We start from the raw sequence: 15,267 nt of genomic DNA, 5'->3' as shown, positions 1-15,267 counted from the left end.
AGAGAGAGAGAGAGAGAGAGAGAGAGAGAGAGAGAGAGAGAGAGAGAGAGAGAGAGAGAGAGAAATGGCAAGGGAGGGATGTGGGAGTTGTGTTTTGCTTTTTTGCCACGGGTTACATTTATAATTATCTTGCTGGCATAAAATGGCCGAGGGGCTTTTTCAATAAAGGTAGGAGGCACCTACAGCACAGAATATTACCTCCAGATCAACACAGAACAAGAGAGGGAGGACTGCAGATAGAAGAAGACTAAATCCAGAGTACAACGTACATCAGCTAACAAGTGTATTTAGTTAGGACATTCATTAAGAGCAGTAGCCACTGCTTGCACGGCGCTGTATAGAAGTGAGCACCGTGAGGGCTGATGATTTGAAGACGAGGTGAATGAGTCCATCCACTGACCTTCAGCAGTGATGAGCAAGCGACGCCTGGGGAGCGAGGGAAAGACGGCCACGGCCACTTTCTCCAGGCCCTACTCTGCCTTTTGATGACTGGAAATAATCACTAGAGAGAAAGCGAGTGAGAGAGACATGATCACAGACACACCACAGAAGAGAGGAGGATCTCAAATTACTTTATTCTCCACAAAACCCCCTGTCCTCTAAAGGACTGGAAGTCAGCCTCCTAATACCATTCATCTTTTCTCCAACAGGCTGTGTCCGGAGAGGAGGATATCTCTAATTCCTTTTCAAGTTAGACTGAATCCAGGAAGTGAGAAGACATAGGGCTAAACAGGGTCTCATTATGCTCAGGCTGCCCCACAGGTAACAAACTTTAGAAATCACATAGGGTGCACAAAAAAGTACAGCTGAGTTCTAAGCTAAACACATGTTCATTCTCTCTCTCGCACCATGTTTTATTTTAGGAAAACAACAACTATTTCTTTATGAACCTCCTCCATTTGGGTTCACGTAGCAAACCAGATATATGTCAATCATTTTCATTCTATGCTTTCATGTCTGAACAGTAAATATGCAGCCAGTTAGCTTAGCTTAGCTTAGCACAAAGACTGGAAACGGGGGGAAACAGCTAGCCTGGCGCTCACCAGCACCTATAAAGCTTACATATTTAACAGGTTATGTTTAATATGTACCAAAACCGAGGTGCACACATGACAGGCTGTGGTCTTACAGTTCCTGTGCTAAGCTAAGCTAAGCAGCTGCCGGCTGCAGCTTTATATTTATTGTACAGAAATGAGAGTGATATCCATCTTGTCATTCAACTCCTGGAAAGAAAACCATTCTTAAAAAAGTATTCGCAATTTAATGAAAATGACGTGTTTTGAATATTTATCAGGCAGTGTTTTGCTCAATTAAAAAGATCAATACTGAGAATTTGTGGACAATCTGAATACGATGACTCCTTATTAGGTTGAATATTGGAATTATCATATTCCAATTTGTTAAGAATAATCCATCAGTGATATATTGCCTCTAACACTTGAATGCTGAGCTGAACTTATTTTAACTCTGCAAACCAGAATAGTTTTAGCTGAGTGTTGATGTGTTTGATGCCTGCTCCGTGAATACTTTGATTTCATGATTGAGAGCAAAGCATGGCTGTGTACCACTCACAGTTGCACCTCTGGCCTATGAGAATAACAGTCAGTCAAAAGGGAATCTAGGGCAAGGAGGCCTGAAAGGGAGACATATAGCATAAACCGCAGATAGCCAAAGAAAGTGGAGATTCTGCCAAAAGGGATGAAGACAAGACGACAGGGCTCCGTGTGGGATTTCACTTTGGATTTTGGCCCTGCAGGGATATGTGGAAGCACAACTGACAGGACTTGCGTGGAGAAGTCGGCTCCATTCAATATAACTAAGTAAAGAATGCCCCATGCAGTCGCTGATGCACCAGCATAAATCCTCCAAGGTACAATATTGCCTCGGTAAAGTTAGCTTTAGAGAGCTAAAACACTACATAATGTAAAAGATTTGGCTTCCTGTTTGACGCTGAACACATTCAGGAGTTAGGATAGATGCAGTAAATTCAGATTTGAGGAATTACTGTGTAACTATATGCAGACATGTGATAGCAGTCCCTAGAGCGATGCACAAACAGCGAACAGACACCATGACAACTTTTGTTGAGATTTATTTCACTTTTTTTTTTTCTTTTTTTTGCTACATTCCTCTTTACTCAAATCTAGGGAGCGTAGGTGGGTCAGTCATGTTAGAAATACTTTATATCCAACTTCATATCAATATGTGCTACAAGTAAAAGTGATCTTGGAGTGGGTGGTACAATAATCTGTTCAGTCATGTCAGAGGCAACAAATTTGCTTTAAAAAGATTCAATGTAAAAAACACAAACACATATACAATGATCAAATGTACAGGTCCTGACTCTATTATGAATATTATGATCCAATTCAATTATACTCCCCAATGAGGCAAATGGTGTGAACTTATAATTTACTAAAGTATTTCCTTTACTGCATACAGAATGGTCCGGGGTGTTTCATTTGGATGATCCTAATTTTAACTATCTCATGGCATAATCCAAAAAAACAACTTCCTTTAAAGTTTAAAAAAAAAAAAAACACTTCATTGGTATCACAATATTCAACATCATGTTAGTTGTGAAAAAAAGATGCTTTGTTGGAACTAACTGTTTATGACAACTGAGACATTCTGTACTGTAAGCAACACATTAGTGACCTTTTTACAGCGAGGGATAAAAACAGACCAATTTGCCAGTGAGACATCAAAATCAAGTCACTGGTGACAAGCTATGCAAGATACTACACAAGCAAGAAAAGCCTTTTTTTTAATTTATATGGGTATAATAGAAATCATATTTAACCTAATGTAGGCTCCAAGTTTTAAAACAAACTTTGTTTGGGGATCCAGCGTATATAAATCCTTTTTTTAAATTGGTTTATGGGGGCTCGACATTCACAAATGTCCTTGCAATCTCAAACTTATCAAATGTCTTGTATCTTCTTATGGCAAAAAAAATCTCCTGTTGCACCTCATTTTTAATTCTCTAGGTGGTTCTCAAGTTTAAGAAAATAAAAACATCGACAAGGAAACAAAGAAAAAAAAACAGAGTCCACAGAGCTCTGCAGCATCGAGCGCTTGGCCGCCACAGTAAAAAGTCTAGCACCTCCTGCTGCTCGGGAGGTTTCTAGTCCAGCTGCTCCTGCTTTATCCTGTTCGAATTGGAGCCTCGCTGACTCGTCCTCCTCAGCTCCCTCCTCAGGACGTACTCGCTGAATTGGGACGAGTCCACGCCTCCGCCGCAGGAGCCGGTAATCTCGAAGCCGCGTTGTTGGAGGCGCTCTAGAACCTGGAAGAGGTGGAACGGCATAGAAGGAGGGAGATGTCAGTCGAAACACAAGCATCGTCAGCATCTTACACTAGCACTCTGGTGACAGGCAGCGCTTGTAGCCGCTGCCAACCTGGTCAAGATGCCCGATAAATCATCCGTGGAGGACGCTCGGACATTAATGTCACCTCTAACCTTTTGTTTACTGCAAAACTCAGAAAAACTCTTTTAGTCACATGGTGCAGAGTTAGAGCTAAGTCGAGCACAGGAAACGGCTCTGGAAGTGAGCTTCAACATACGGCCTGTTGACGGCAACTTGGATGAGACTTCCATGAGACTTTCACGAAAACCAAGAGCCTCTCGTTTTGCCTTGTTTTTCATTGTTTTCTGCTGTATGTGTGTGTGTGTGTGTGTGTGTGTGTGTGTGTGTGTGTGTGTGTGTGTGTGTGTGTGTGTGTGTGTGTTTAGTCTGCGCAGTCTGCGCGCGCGTAGCTGTTCCTGATCTCACGGCCTTGCAGACATCTACAGACGTGTCCGGGGGGGCTGTAGGATCACATTCCAATGAAGAGGCCCCAGGGAGCTGTGAGGCTTTCTCTCTGCCACTTGGCTCAGTGTGGACCGCTCAGCAAAAAAAAAAACCTCTCCCCATTTCTCCCCCCCCCCCCCGGCCCCACCCCCCCCCAAAACTACAAAGGCCCCCCCCCCGCCGGCCGCCCCCCCCCCCCCCCCCCCCCTTCCTTCTCTCAAAACCCCCGCCCTGCCTCCATTAGCCGCAGATACAGCATCCACCGCCGGCGTGCTTTAATAACCAAACAGGATTATGGGCCCTGCCTGGGGACAACCTGCCAGGGAGCATGCTCACTCTCTTGCTTGCTCTCCACGACTCACACACTTCAGAGACGGGTTTGTTTGTGTGTGTGTGTGTGTGTGTGTGTGTGTGTATTCTTTTTCCAAGGGAGATGGAGATTTGACTTCCTCAGATGGAGACACAGTCCAAAATCATTGTGAAATCTTTTCAAATGTGCCCCTCTTCCATCGTTTATTGATGCGTATCTGAGCGTTTCACCATCAATGAATTAGTGGAATATCAATATATCAATAACCAGGGGAATACGATGTTGCCAAATACATGCTGAATATAAAAGATGAGTTTAACAGGTTTTACTTGGTGTTAGAAGTTTTCTTGTTAAAGTCTTGTTTGAGCCTGAGAAGGGTGGTTTCACTTAGAACTCAATGTGCCTATGAGAGGATCATATTAAATCCTTCAACACAGCATATAGCGTGATATCTTTGGATAATTACAGACTTCAAGTCGTAGTTTTGCTCCCCTAGAAATCCCAACTTCCCCAACACCTTAAAAGTCTTAATAAAGACAAGAGTAAATGGTGTTTTTCATTCGCAAAAATAACCTCATATGGCGAGACTACTTCTCTAACTTTGCTTTATTTTGGTATAGAACCACTAGCCTGCAAATCCCCAAAGATTTGTCGGTGTTAAAGTACATCAATATGAGTTTTGTGGATCTGCAGATCTTATATTTGCTAAGAAATCTCACTAAAAATGTCTGCCTAAGTGTTTCGCTGCATCCTGAATTGCCCACTTCCTCTTTCTGTTTGCCACCTCAGTTTGAGCATTAAGGTGACTCTCCACCATGATTCAAGGCGTCAGCCGTTCACTTAATGGGTTGAAATCCACCTTCAACCCATTTACTGTCCCTTCTGTGCGGGTCGGCTCCGACGCCCCACTTCAAAGGCAACGTTTAAAACAATCGAAATGACTCATAGATTAAGCGGATTTGTTTTTCCCATGAGAGGGCGACTGGGTGAGATGAGGACCGAATCATGAGCGCCGCAAAGGGTTGCGTGATATTAAAGCTGACCATCCACCGGCTCCGGAGCCGAAGTCCAAATCATTATTCCGGTCAGATCAAAGAAAAGTAGAGATATAGTGGTAGACTTTGTCTAATGACGACTTGCTAAATTGATCCTTTGATGAACTCATCAAAGGGCTCTTTTTTTTTTCTCCGCAAGGCTGTTCTTGTGACTCCATTAGATTAAAGAAGATAACATTTTGCAATCAGACATCAGTCAAATTTGAAAAGTCTACAGCATAACTGCAGATGAGAAAAAGTCGGGTGAACAGATCATCACCTCGGTCAAAGCCTCGGGCACATGAGTGAGTGGAGAAATACAGAAAAGCATACTTTATCAACTTTTAGTGTTCATACTTATTGAGGAACGCTCGGTATAAATGGCGATACACCCACAGCAGCCCACTGTCCCCATTACCTGGACGGAGTTGAGGTGGCAGTACCCATTGAGTGGGAAGCGGATGACGTGCGTGGAGTCATGGTTCCAGCCGGCGTTGACAGAGTTGCACATGACGTCGCCGATCTCTGGAAACACGTCTTCAATCAGGGCCTTGTCGCCACTGAGCGTGATCCTCTCGCCCAGGTCGGGCGCCACGCGCACCACCAGGCACTCGCAGGGGCGCGACACCCGGCTCAGCTCCTGGTCCTGGCGCCAGCTCTCCAGCTCAGCCAGCATGGGCTGCAGCTGGAAGTACCGCGCCTCCTCGTACAGCAGGCTGTAGTCCTGTGGGAGACGGGGCAAAGCCGTTGACATATTAGGATATCATGGATGTTATGTAGTTCTGTTTGTGTCCATTTTCACTTTACCGGGTCAAGGAACAAGTTTTGTCATCGGTACCAATTGTTTTTAGAGAGCAGGCTCTCTGATGGCCAGCAGGTTTGAGACACTGACCATGTAACCCCATATCAGGTCTTTACTGTCTCCTGTCTGACAAAAGTAAATATGTCCAAATAATACTTGTGGAGAAAGTATTAAACACAGTGAATAAATATTTCCCACAAAATAACAGTGAAAGCAGTATGTGACTCATCCTGGGTCGTAAGGGTCTGGGACACTGGGAGGGTTGTGATTAGCAAAAACTTTGAGTTGTGTCAGTATCATTAATATAATGTGTGGAAAAGGAATAGTAGTTTGACTTTTTTCATTTACAGATGCTTAACATTTCAATAGCCCAGAATCTCTCCTGTTTATTTATATATTTTAAAGCTCTGTAATTGCCTCCAGCAATCAAAAGAAAATCTATTTTATATATACTGTACAAAGATACTTCCCCTGTATTTTAAAGCAGACTAAACTGAATAGGATGAGGCTGGCAGCCTAAATGCTTTTTTTTTGCTGTACTAGAGAGCAAAAAAATAAACCAACAGAATAATTGAATCAGTTTACGGTTGTGATTTTCTTTCTAATGTGCACCCAAACCTAAAAAAGGAAACCGCACAGTAGTTTGAAAACCGCTGTTCTACATGAACGAGCAATAAACCCAGGCGAAGACACCATTCAGCAAAAATTACAAAAGATCCAGAGTGGAGGAGAAGCAGTGCAACATGTAACACAGGGTTGCGTGGGGTAAAGGAGCAGATCCTTTACCCGCAGGACTCAAAATCTCACGGCGCTCAAGTTTTCTCAGGCCCCTCTCAAGATCTGATCAATGCGAACGTAACCTTAGGTTGAACTTGAGCCTGTCTTTTGTCTTTGCTTATTTTAGCTGACATACTTTGCAGTGATTGAGTCACACTGTGGACAGTCCATCAGATAATGTGGTTATTTGTTTCCTCCCGGGGCAAGTTAAGTAATTACTGACTAAATGACACATAAGAGTAATAAAAGAGGGAGGGGGGGGGAGAAGGAATTCTAATGTGTCACATACAGTGAGACTCACCCTAGATGGCCACTTGGCTTAAGAACACAGAGCGCTGATGAAATCTACCACATGGGCGCCGGGACATTTATTTATTTGCCTTGATGCAGGCTTATTGTTTTCCTTCCATATCCCAAAAGAATCTTTGGCCGCTAAGAGCTGGAGGAGAGCAGGACTGCATCTCGTGACGAGCAAATGCATTACGACTGAGCTTGGTTTGCCCCTCATGCTTTTGTCTCCAGCATGGGAACCGTTTTTCCAGCAAGTCAGGGAGTGCCCGGCGACCAACGGCATTCCACGGCCTTAGCATTCATTGTGTGTGCGAAGTTGTGGGAGAATGCTGACTGGCTGATGGGACTTTACAGTTTCTAGGATGGACACCCACTCACTTTGAAGTCGTCTGGGATGAGGAGCTTGGACGTCCTGAGGAAGTTGAGGATGTAGCGGAACATGTGTCCATCCCTGTCAATGAAGTAGTGCTGCTTCAGGCTGTCCAGGACTATAGGCTCTGTGCCATCAAAGAGACGACCAATTCTACCCACGGAGAAGGGGCGGGGTGGTGGGGGGAGGCAGAGAGGGAGCAGGGGACAACATGTCAACATTAACAATCTTACATGTCTTAATATAACTAGTATTATGCATTATCGATACACTGCTCTCTAGCTTATGTTGTTTGATGCTTGCATAGCGGGAGTCAATGGAGAGAGAGAGAAAGAAAGAAAAATAAAATGATAATGTGAAGCAAGAGCATGTGCAAAGGGATGTGACTCACTCATTTTCTCAAGCTCTGAAATGTTTTTCACACCTTCGCACAGACATGAACACGTTACCGAGCTCGAGACACGCATCAACCATGAAGAAAGAAAGAGAGAGAGAAGGAGAGAGTGAAGGAAGGAAAGACAGACAGACAGACAGACAGACGGAAAGAGTGAAGGAAGGAAAGAAGGAAAAGATGAAAAGCAGAGGTGGTCTGAAAAGGTCAGGGCCAGCTGGTAGCTGGTTGCCTGAGGCAGGGTGCCAGTCACCCTCGGGCCCCGGGCTCGGAGCGACAGTGCGGCCTCCCAGCCTCCAGATGGCCCCCATGCCCTTTGGCCCTTTACTGCTGCTGTGACATCTGTCAGAATAACCAAGTCGCTTTTGTCTGTGCACTGCATTCTGCACTCCTACAAATTGTTTACCGGCCCCAAAATAACTGTGGGCTCCACTGACGCAAGGAAACCGGGATTTCTGCGATACGACCCGCATAACCCAAAAGCAACCGCCGCTGCGGATTTGCTGGATAGAAGGAGTAAACATTTCGTTTATACTCAGTCTCTCCGCCAAGTGCACCCATGAGACATTGCTGTGATTTGACGAGATGTGACATTTGACTGTTTAATGTCACAGGATGACATTCGGACGCTGAAGAAATCTGGCTCGGAAAGAAGACGCTGAATCTCACTGCAATCTCCTTCCCTGCTTCAAGCTGAGCACCAGACACAAGCATTCACTACTCCCCCTCCCCCCCCCCCCAAAAAAAAACTCCACACTTAAAAACACAGATGCATGGCAGAGCAGACTCACCGGGATTCTGGGAATTTCGTCAAGGTGGCCAGACTGCTGGTGTACATGTGTCCGCCCACATCGATGTGCACAGGGGCGTTGGACTTGGTGAGCTGTGCAGCTGTTGGGATGCCCTGGTTGCTCAAGGGAGACACCGGTGATCGAGTGATCATGGGCCTGGACATACTGGAGCGATGATCCTGTAAAACAACACACAGGGGACAACAATGTCAACACAGGTAAGATGTGTGAAATTCAAAACACCACACGACACAGGGGGCCCGATTATTAATATTTAGGGAATAAAACATTTGTGGGGAAAAAAAACATAAAGAACATTTGATATATTTCTGTAACACAACACACTCCTCAGTCAGGAGTGTGAGGGAAGATTTTCATCTCTGCAAGTTGGAGCAGCCTGACCTTGACCTGGATGCCAAAAATCCACGAGCACCCGCTCCTGTGGGCCATAATCTCCAAAACCAAATTAATTCGGAGCATCAATCTCGGTGGAAGTGAGCAATAACGACGACTCTTGATTTGAACACTGTAATAGGATTTGGGCAAAGTGGCGCCTGTTAACCTACAAACACCATTAGTGCATCTCTGAGAAGAGAATTACTTCTGCTCAAAAGTTTCGGAGTGAAGACGGGAGAAAGGAGCCTGCTATAGTCTGTGACACCTCAGTCTCTGAGGATTATCAAAGAGTTGGATATTACCGACATTCTATGAAAGTAGGAAACGGGGGCGTCTGTGCGTATTGAAATAACGTGACAATAGTGCGCACTCTACATTTAAGGACGACAGGAAGACAATCTATTCGCACACCGGAGCCAATAAAACCAGTGTCTGTCACTTCGCATCCTCCAGCAAAAAAGCGACCGTAATTTCTACTTTTCTTCCCCCCCTCCCACACAAAATCCGACTTTTTTCGCGTTTACCTGCGCGGGCATCACTGTGTTCGGAGAGGAAGTCACCGAGTGGTCGTTTTGCTTGAGAGACGCTGCGGGAATCGGCTCTCCTCTGACCGCGTACATCAGCGAGGGCTCCCTGTACTCCGCCGCTCGGATCGGCAGCCGTTTGAGGGAAGCGTGCACGGACTCGTCCGCGGAACCGATCGGACGCGGTCGCTTCCTCGCCTTCTGATGCGTTAGGTCCATGACGTCCGTCTCGTCCATCGCGGCGCGAGCGTTGGGGTCGCGGGTCGGGACGCGGTCGGCTGTTTCCAACGCACCTGCCGAGCGCGGAGAGGCGAGAGGAGCGGGACGGCGAGCACCGGGGGGGAGAGAGTGGCGCCGTGGCTCTCGCGCGGAGCTGCTTCCTCGCAATGGCTGGGAGAAGTCAAAGCCCCCGACAACATTAGCATCGGAGCGCCTGCGGCTCTTCTGGGCTGTCGCTGTTTCAGCGGCAGGTACGAGTGTCGCATTTTCAGAATAAAACAAATCCTTGCCAACACACACACGCACGCACACCCACACAAAAAAGGAGGGATCGTCTTTTTATACGAGTCGGGTCCACGCGCACGTCACAGCTGGCCTTTGCCCTTTTTGCAGCATGCGTTTAGAAACCCTCCTTTCAACACAACAGACCCAACAAAGTCCAAAGTTCACTGAAAAGAACAACACCAAAAAAAAAAAAACACTCAAGTGCCCCCTGTGACACCCTCCACCCACAAACACACATCACTCTCAAGCACCTGACTTGATGACAATCTTCCCAACCACACAACAGCAGCCAGTGAGATCACTTCCAGTTGCCCGGATGCATGAGCACTCTTTTCATCATTTCTGAAGGATATGAATAACTTAAGTGGCCGCTGTGTGCACGAGGACACGACAACTACCAGAGACAGCAGTCTGTCCCTCAAGGAAAACACTTAAAGAGGATAGGTGCATCCTCTTCACTCCCGATACCTGGGCTTTGGGTATCAGCCGGTAGTACCGATCCAATAAAAGTGTTTAATCAACAAGCTATACGCCTCACTGTAAGGCAACATCAAGCTAGAGTTAAACTTGACTTTCTTAACTCGTTCGAAACATAATGTAACGAATAAATACATGTATAAATGTGCTGAATTGCTATTTATCATAATAATGGTATCCGATACCAGATCGGCCCATTGTCACCGATACTCGATCCAGTCTGATCCGAGTCAGTATCGGTGCATCTCTAACATCTTGGTAAGTTTCTCATCGGCTATACGCCTGACACATATCAAAGTCACTGTATGGTGACCGCGGTGTGTAAACACCACCTCCGCTGACCACATCAGCGTTGTGAAAAACACCACCCGCTAATGACATCCTGGCGTGTAAAACCAGACCACAACATCCAATTGCTGTTTAAAAAAGTACTGCCACAGCACTCTCCAGGGCTGTGTTTTTTTTTCCCCCATAGAAAATACAGGGAATCCACAAATTTTAATAACATTCACATTCAAATTAATTAGTTCAACCACTGGCCTTAAAACATCCACATTCCTGCTTCTCATTGGCAGCGGGAGTTTCACACCTAGATACCCAATTAGCAATTAAGCTTGCCTTTGAGTGCAGGCCTCCAATGCGGTGTGTGATCCCGGTCTGATTTGCATGCCGCTTGTGCACGCGCTGATAAGCGCAGGCAGCAGCCATACATAGTTTTTAAAATTCAACTCCAGAATCCCTCGCAGAAGGCAAAGGGGGCCTGCGGGGCAAAAGAGAGAGAAATCACATGGCTGCTCTTCAAAAGGGGACCTGTGTAAGGCAGCCGGCAAAGTGCGTGGGATCACACTCAGAATGCAGGTAATTTGTTCCCTGACTAATTTGTGGAGATGGTGGTGTGTGTGTGAGTGTGTGAGTGTGAGTGAGTGTGAGAGCGAGTGTGTGCCTGTGGAGAGTAAGTTCTGAAAACAGCTTGGTTGGAATTGGATTTCCTCAAAGCCTTGTCATCGCAAAGGTGGATTGAGTGTAAAATCTGTAAGGCATTATGGAAAATTGCAGGGGGAGAGAGAAGAGCGAGTGAAAGAGAACGGGTGGTTGGGTGGGTGGGAGGTGTAGGGGAAGGGGGGGGGGGGGCGGTTGGTGGTGGGAATGAGCTCTTGTATCACAAAATCATTCAGAGTTGTTGGAAGTAGTAGAGATGCATGGGGACAGTTCAAAGGTCGCCGCATCCTCACAGTCCATAATGCGACGGGTGGCTGATAGAGACCACGCCCCTTCCACGTCAGCACTTTTCCTACCTGTTGCCGTTTTGAATCTGGCACGGTGCTACAAAATAGTCTCCCATGCGGGGGCTGTTCGTAGACGCATTCCCAAAGTTTCCGGACCTTTGTGTCACGAGTCGAAACCGTTTATGGGAATCTGCCCGTTTTACCCGGCTCGTGTCATTTCGTTGCAGCACACAAGCAAATCTAAAACAGGCACAGTGCATCAAAGCCTGGAGTATTCACGCTGCTCCAGTTGTTTTTTTTCCATCACAGTCTTTCAAGCCTTCTATGCAAATTCATCACGTTAAACATCTTCTTTACATCTCAGGGAACCGACATCTCTGTTTGCATCTGAAGCTGTATTACCCGCAAAGTGACTCGCTGCTGTTGCAGTAATCAAAAGGGCCATGTTGGGATCAACATCAGCAGCAAACCGGCTCTCAATTTTCCATCCCACAATGCAGCTCTTGAGTGTTCTGACATATCGCATAAGACACAATTAGCATTTGAGATCGGAGCATTAACATTCAGTTCGAGGCAGGCAGACTGGTATTTACATAATCTAGATGGGTTGTTTCTGCTTTGTTGCCCGTGGCCATTTGTTTCAAATGTCCACACACAGACAAACTGCAGACTGTGGGTTCACTTCAGTCACTGCTGGCTGTAAAGGTAAAAACAAAACACAGGTAGCGAGGCTGTCGTAGCTGAATGCTCCGGGTGATTATTGTGGGCGAGTTGTCTGGTCAGTATCACTGTATCACTGTATTTTATAAATGTCCATTGGGCATTATAAGCTCCCGAGCAATACACATCTGCAGGAGTTTAGTGTTTTACATTTTAAAACAAAATGTCGTACATTTACACAAGTGCAGTATTTTGACAGGTACAGAGATATGTAACCATTTCTGCGGTAGGCATCAAGTTAATCTCACACGTCACAACTGCAGACTGACCGTATTTCTTAAAATCGCAGCAGCAGAGGTCGCTCTGCGAGTTTGTGGTGACAAAATGCAGAATGTGTTCAGCGTGTGTGCAGCTACTTTGGTGTTCAGCGAAAAGGGTGCCGAGGTCGCCTTCTGCCCAGCGGAAAGAAAAAGTTAGCAGAGAGAAAGGGACCTCGCTGACCTGCTCCTGAGCTGAGAGAAGTGTGATTTCTTTCTGGATGAAACACTTTATAACTCTGGAAAGCCAAAGGTGGGAAATAATCGTCTGGATCACGGTCGTCCAATCCGAGTTCCACTGAACCAAACGATATCGTAGAACTGCAGCTACTCTGTTTACAATGACTAAAAGGCAAGTTTCAGAGTTTACATCCCAGCCAATTGCATTACACATCGTAGCAGCGCTCCAGAAACACACAATCCCCGCCGAGTTTCATTACGAGGAGGGCCACTTCAACACAACTCTTTGTGGAGTTACTGTAGTGGTGCATCAGCGTGACATCACAGATAAGAAAGTGTGATCAGTGGTCGGTTGCTGCGGGCCGTTGGAACAGTGGTGCGTGTTCACAGAAAGAACTGTCCCAGGGCACAGGAGTGGCAGAATCATAATACCAAATAATGCAACAATATTTGTCTCCAATGGGGTTCCGATTTAGCGAGCAAAGCACCACTAACTTGGAACTGTAATGTGGACTAACCAACCTGCTTTGTAAATATGTGTACTCTACCAGATCAGTCTTGTTTGTTAAGTGTGGGAAACACTTAACTGGGAAACAGATGCACAGATGCTCTACATACATGTAAAAAAAAAAGGTGGTTTTGTTATTACAGCGCCACCAAGTGATCAGTCCTGACAACCCAACATCTCAATCTTTTTTTCTTTTTTTATATTCGTGCTGCCCTCTGAAACTGGTGAAACCAAGTATTGACTTTCATTGCAGGTGACCTAAACTTAGAGGGTTTTGTTTTTTAACGTCCTTCAGAGTCTCCTCCTCCCTGCAGCACAGCCAGAAATATAAAGACACCAAATGCAAGCTATTTTTTTGTTCGGGATGTAAGCTATAATTTCACAGTATAAACTTTATGCTCCTCAGTAGATGCTTATTTAGACAACACATGTTGCCATAGGTGAAATAAATCCAGATTATTACTTAGTAAACTATATTTGCCGATTCGCAGTCGGACCTTGGAGTTGATTACGCACGGCGCGGTCAGAGAGACACGAGAGGAGAGGGGAGGACAAATGTCTCCCCTATTTTTGTCTCCGTTGACATACATATTAACATCTCAACACGGTCACGGTGTGTATTAAAGCACGATTCACAGATTCTGCATCGACGTGTGTAAAAAGGTAGGCTACAGCATACGAAAAAAAATTAACAGAATACGAAAAAAAAAAAACGCCCGCGGCGAAATTACTCCACAATGGCGTCTTTCATTAAAAGATCTGGGACAGCCAGGAAATGGAACTGTCTCACGACAAAACTGACTTTAAAGAAAGAAAGAAAATCACTCCATGAAAACGACAAAAACCGCGGGTTTAAGTAAGTTATGAGCAAGTTGTACAGCAACAGCGACACGGGAGACGGCGATGTGTTTCGGAGCTCAAACGCGCCAGGAGCGAATTCACACGGCGGACAAGTAGAGCGTTTTGCTCGACAGGATCGCAGTCTAAGCCGCTGTTGTCGTGTCAAAACCAGATGTACCAATTCCTCGTTTATATCGCTAGCCACGCGCATATATTTGTACAGTTAATGAGGAACAATAGCCAGGAAGTGGTTAAATATTTTTTTTTTTAAAGAACTGTACCGCTCGAATCGCTTGGCACATGCGTAAAAGCTGCTGCGCCTCAACGTCCCAGTCCACCCAGCCTCGGAAATAATAGCAAACCAAATAAATCTCCGCTTACCTGAAACATAGAGAAGCATAAAGTAGCTTTTTGTGCACCTTTTCCCTTCCGATTTGGCCCACGAGCTGCTTCTCTTCCTACACCAGTGAGAAATGCAATAGCTTGGCTAAGGTAGACAGAACAAAATACTGAGAATACTTGCTCCGGGGCTCCAAAACCCCTCAAGGCAAAGATCAGGATACAATTAGCTCATGTCTCTGCCCCAGTCTAAACCAATCTGCAGAATAAAAAAATAAAAAAAACTCCCCGCAAAAGGAAGAGATCGCAGCAGCGGTACCACAGTCTTTGTTGAGTTTATGTTATTTATTTTATAAAATCAAATAAAGAAATCTTTTTTTTTTTCTGCATTTACAACACCCTCACTCCTCCTGCCTCCAACTTGCCTATTGCCTCCCTCTCGCAGAGAAGCTGATTTTAATCGTTATGATTAGTTTTGATGTAACGTTCCCCCGGGCGATTGCTACAAATGGATGGAGTGTTTCTTTGCCAGAGAGGAAAAGCAGCAGATGATGATAATTATATAGATTGTTGGTGGAGTCCTTTGATTTTTTTTCTCCCCTCCCTTACCTCTCTAACATCTAATCTATCTGGTGTGCTTCTTCAACACACACCATCCACGCTGCACGTGCATCAGACAACTTGTTGATGAGCCCGGAATCAACTTATTAATTTAGCGGAATGCAGTTAATGAAAT

At 45.4% G+C, this 15,267-nt stretch overlaps 1 protein-coding gene across 2 annotated transcripts; it reads right to left on the bottom strand.

The window, feature by feature from the left end:
- Window positions 1-2,076: 2,076 nt before the first annotated feature.
- On the bottom strand, window positions 2,077-14,931 carry LOC116387870 (BTB/POZ domain-containing protein KCTD1). Of its 2 annotated transcripts, none has more exons than XM_031855312.1 (5): window positions 14,574-14,931; window positions 8,561-8,739; window positions 7,387-7,531; window positions 5,557-5,862; window positions 2,077-3,289 (listed from the first exon to the last, which is right to left on the bottom strand). In XM_031855312.1, the coding sequence occupies exons 1-5, from the start codon at window positions 14,580-14,582 to the stop codon at window positions 3,128-3,130; spliced, it is 801 nt and encodes a 266-aa protein (XP_031711172.1). In that variant the 5' UTR covers window positions 14,583-14,931; the 3' UTR covers window positions 2,077-3,127. The 2 variants fall into 2 exon arrangements, with proteins under 2 accessions (XP_031711172.1, XP_031711171.1); XM_031855311.1 differs by lacking the exon at window positions 14,574-14,931 and adding an exon at window positions 9,481-10,914.
- Between the last annotated feature and the right edge of the window lie 336 nt (window positions 14,932-15,267).

Source organism: Anarrhichthys ocellatus, unplaced genomic scaffold (genome assembly GCF_004355925.1).
Source record: "Anarrhichthys ocellatus isolate YVR2014 unplaced genomic scaffold, GSC_Weel_1.0 scaffold15, whole genome shotgun sequence".
Classification (NCBI taxonomy): domain Eukaryota; kingdom Metazoa; phylum Chordata; class Actinopteri; order Perciformes; family Anarhichadidae; genus Anarrhichthys; species Anarrhichthys ocellatus.
The sequence above is the reverse complement of the archived record's forward strand: the minus strand, read 5'-3'. Positions and strand labels throughout refer to the sequence as shown.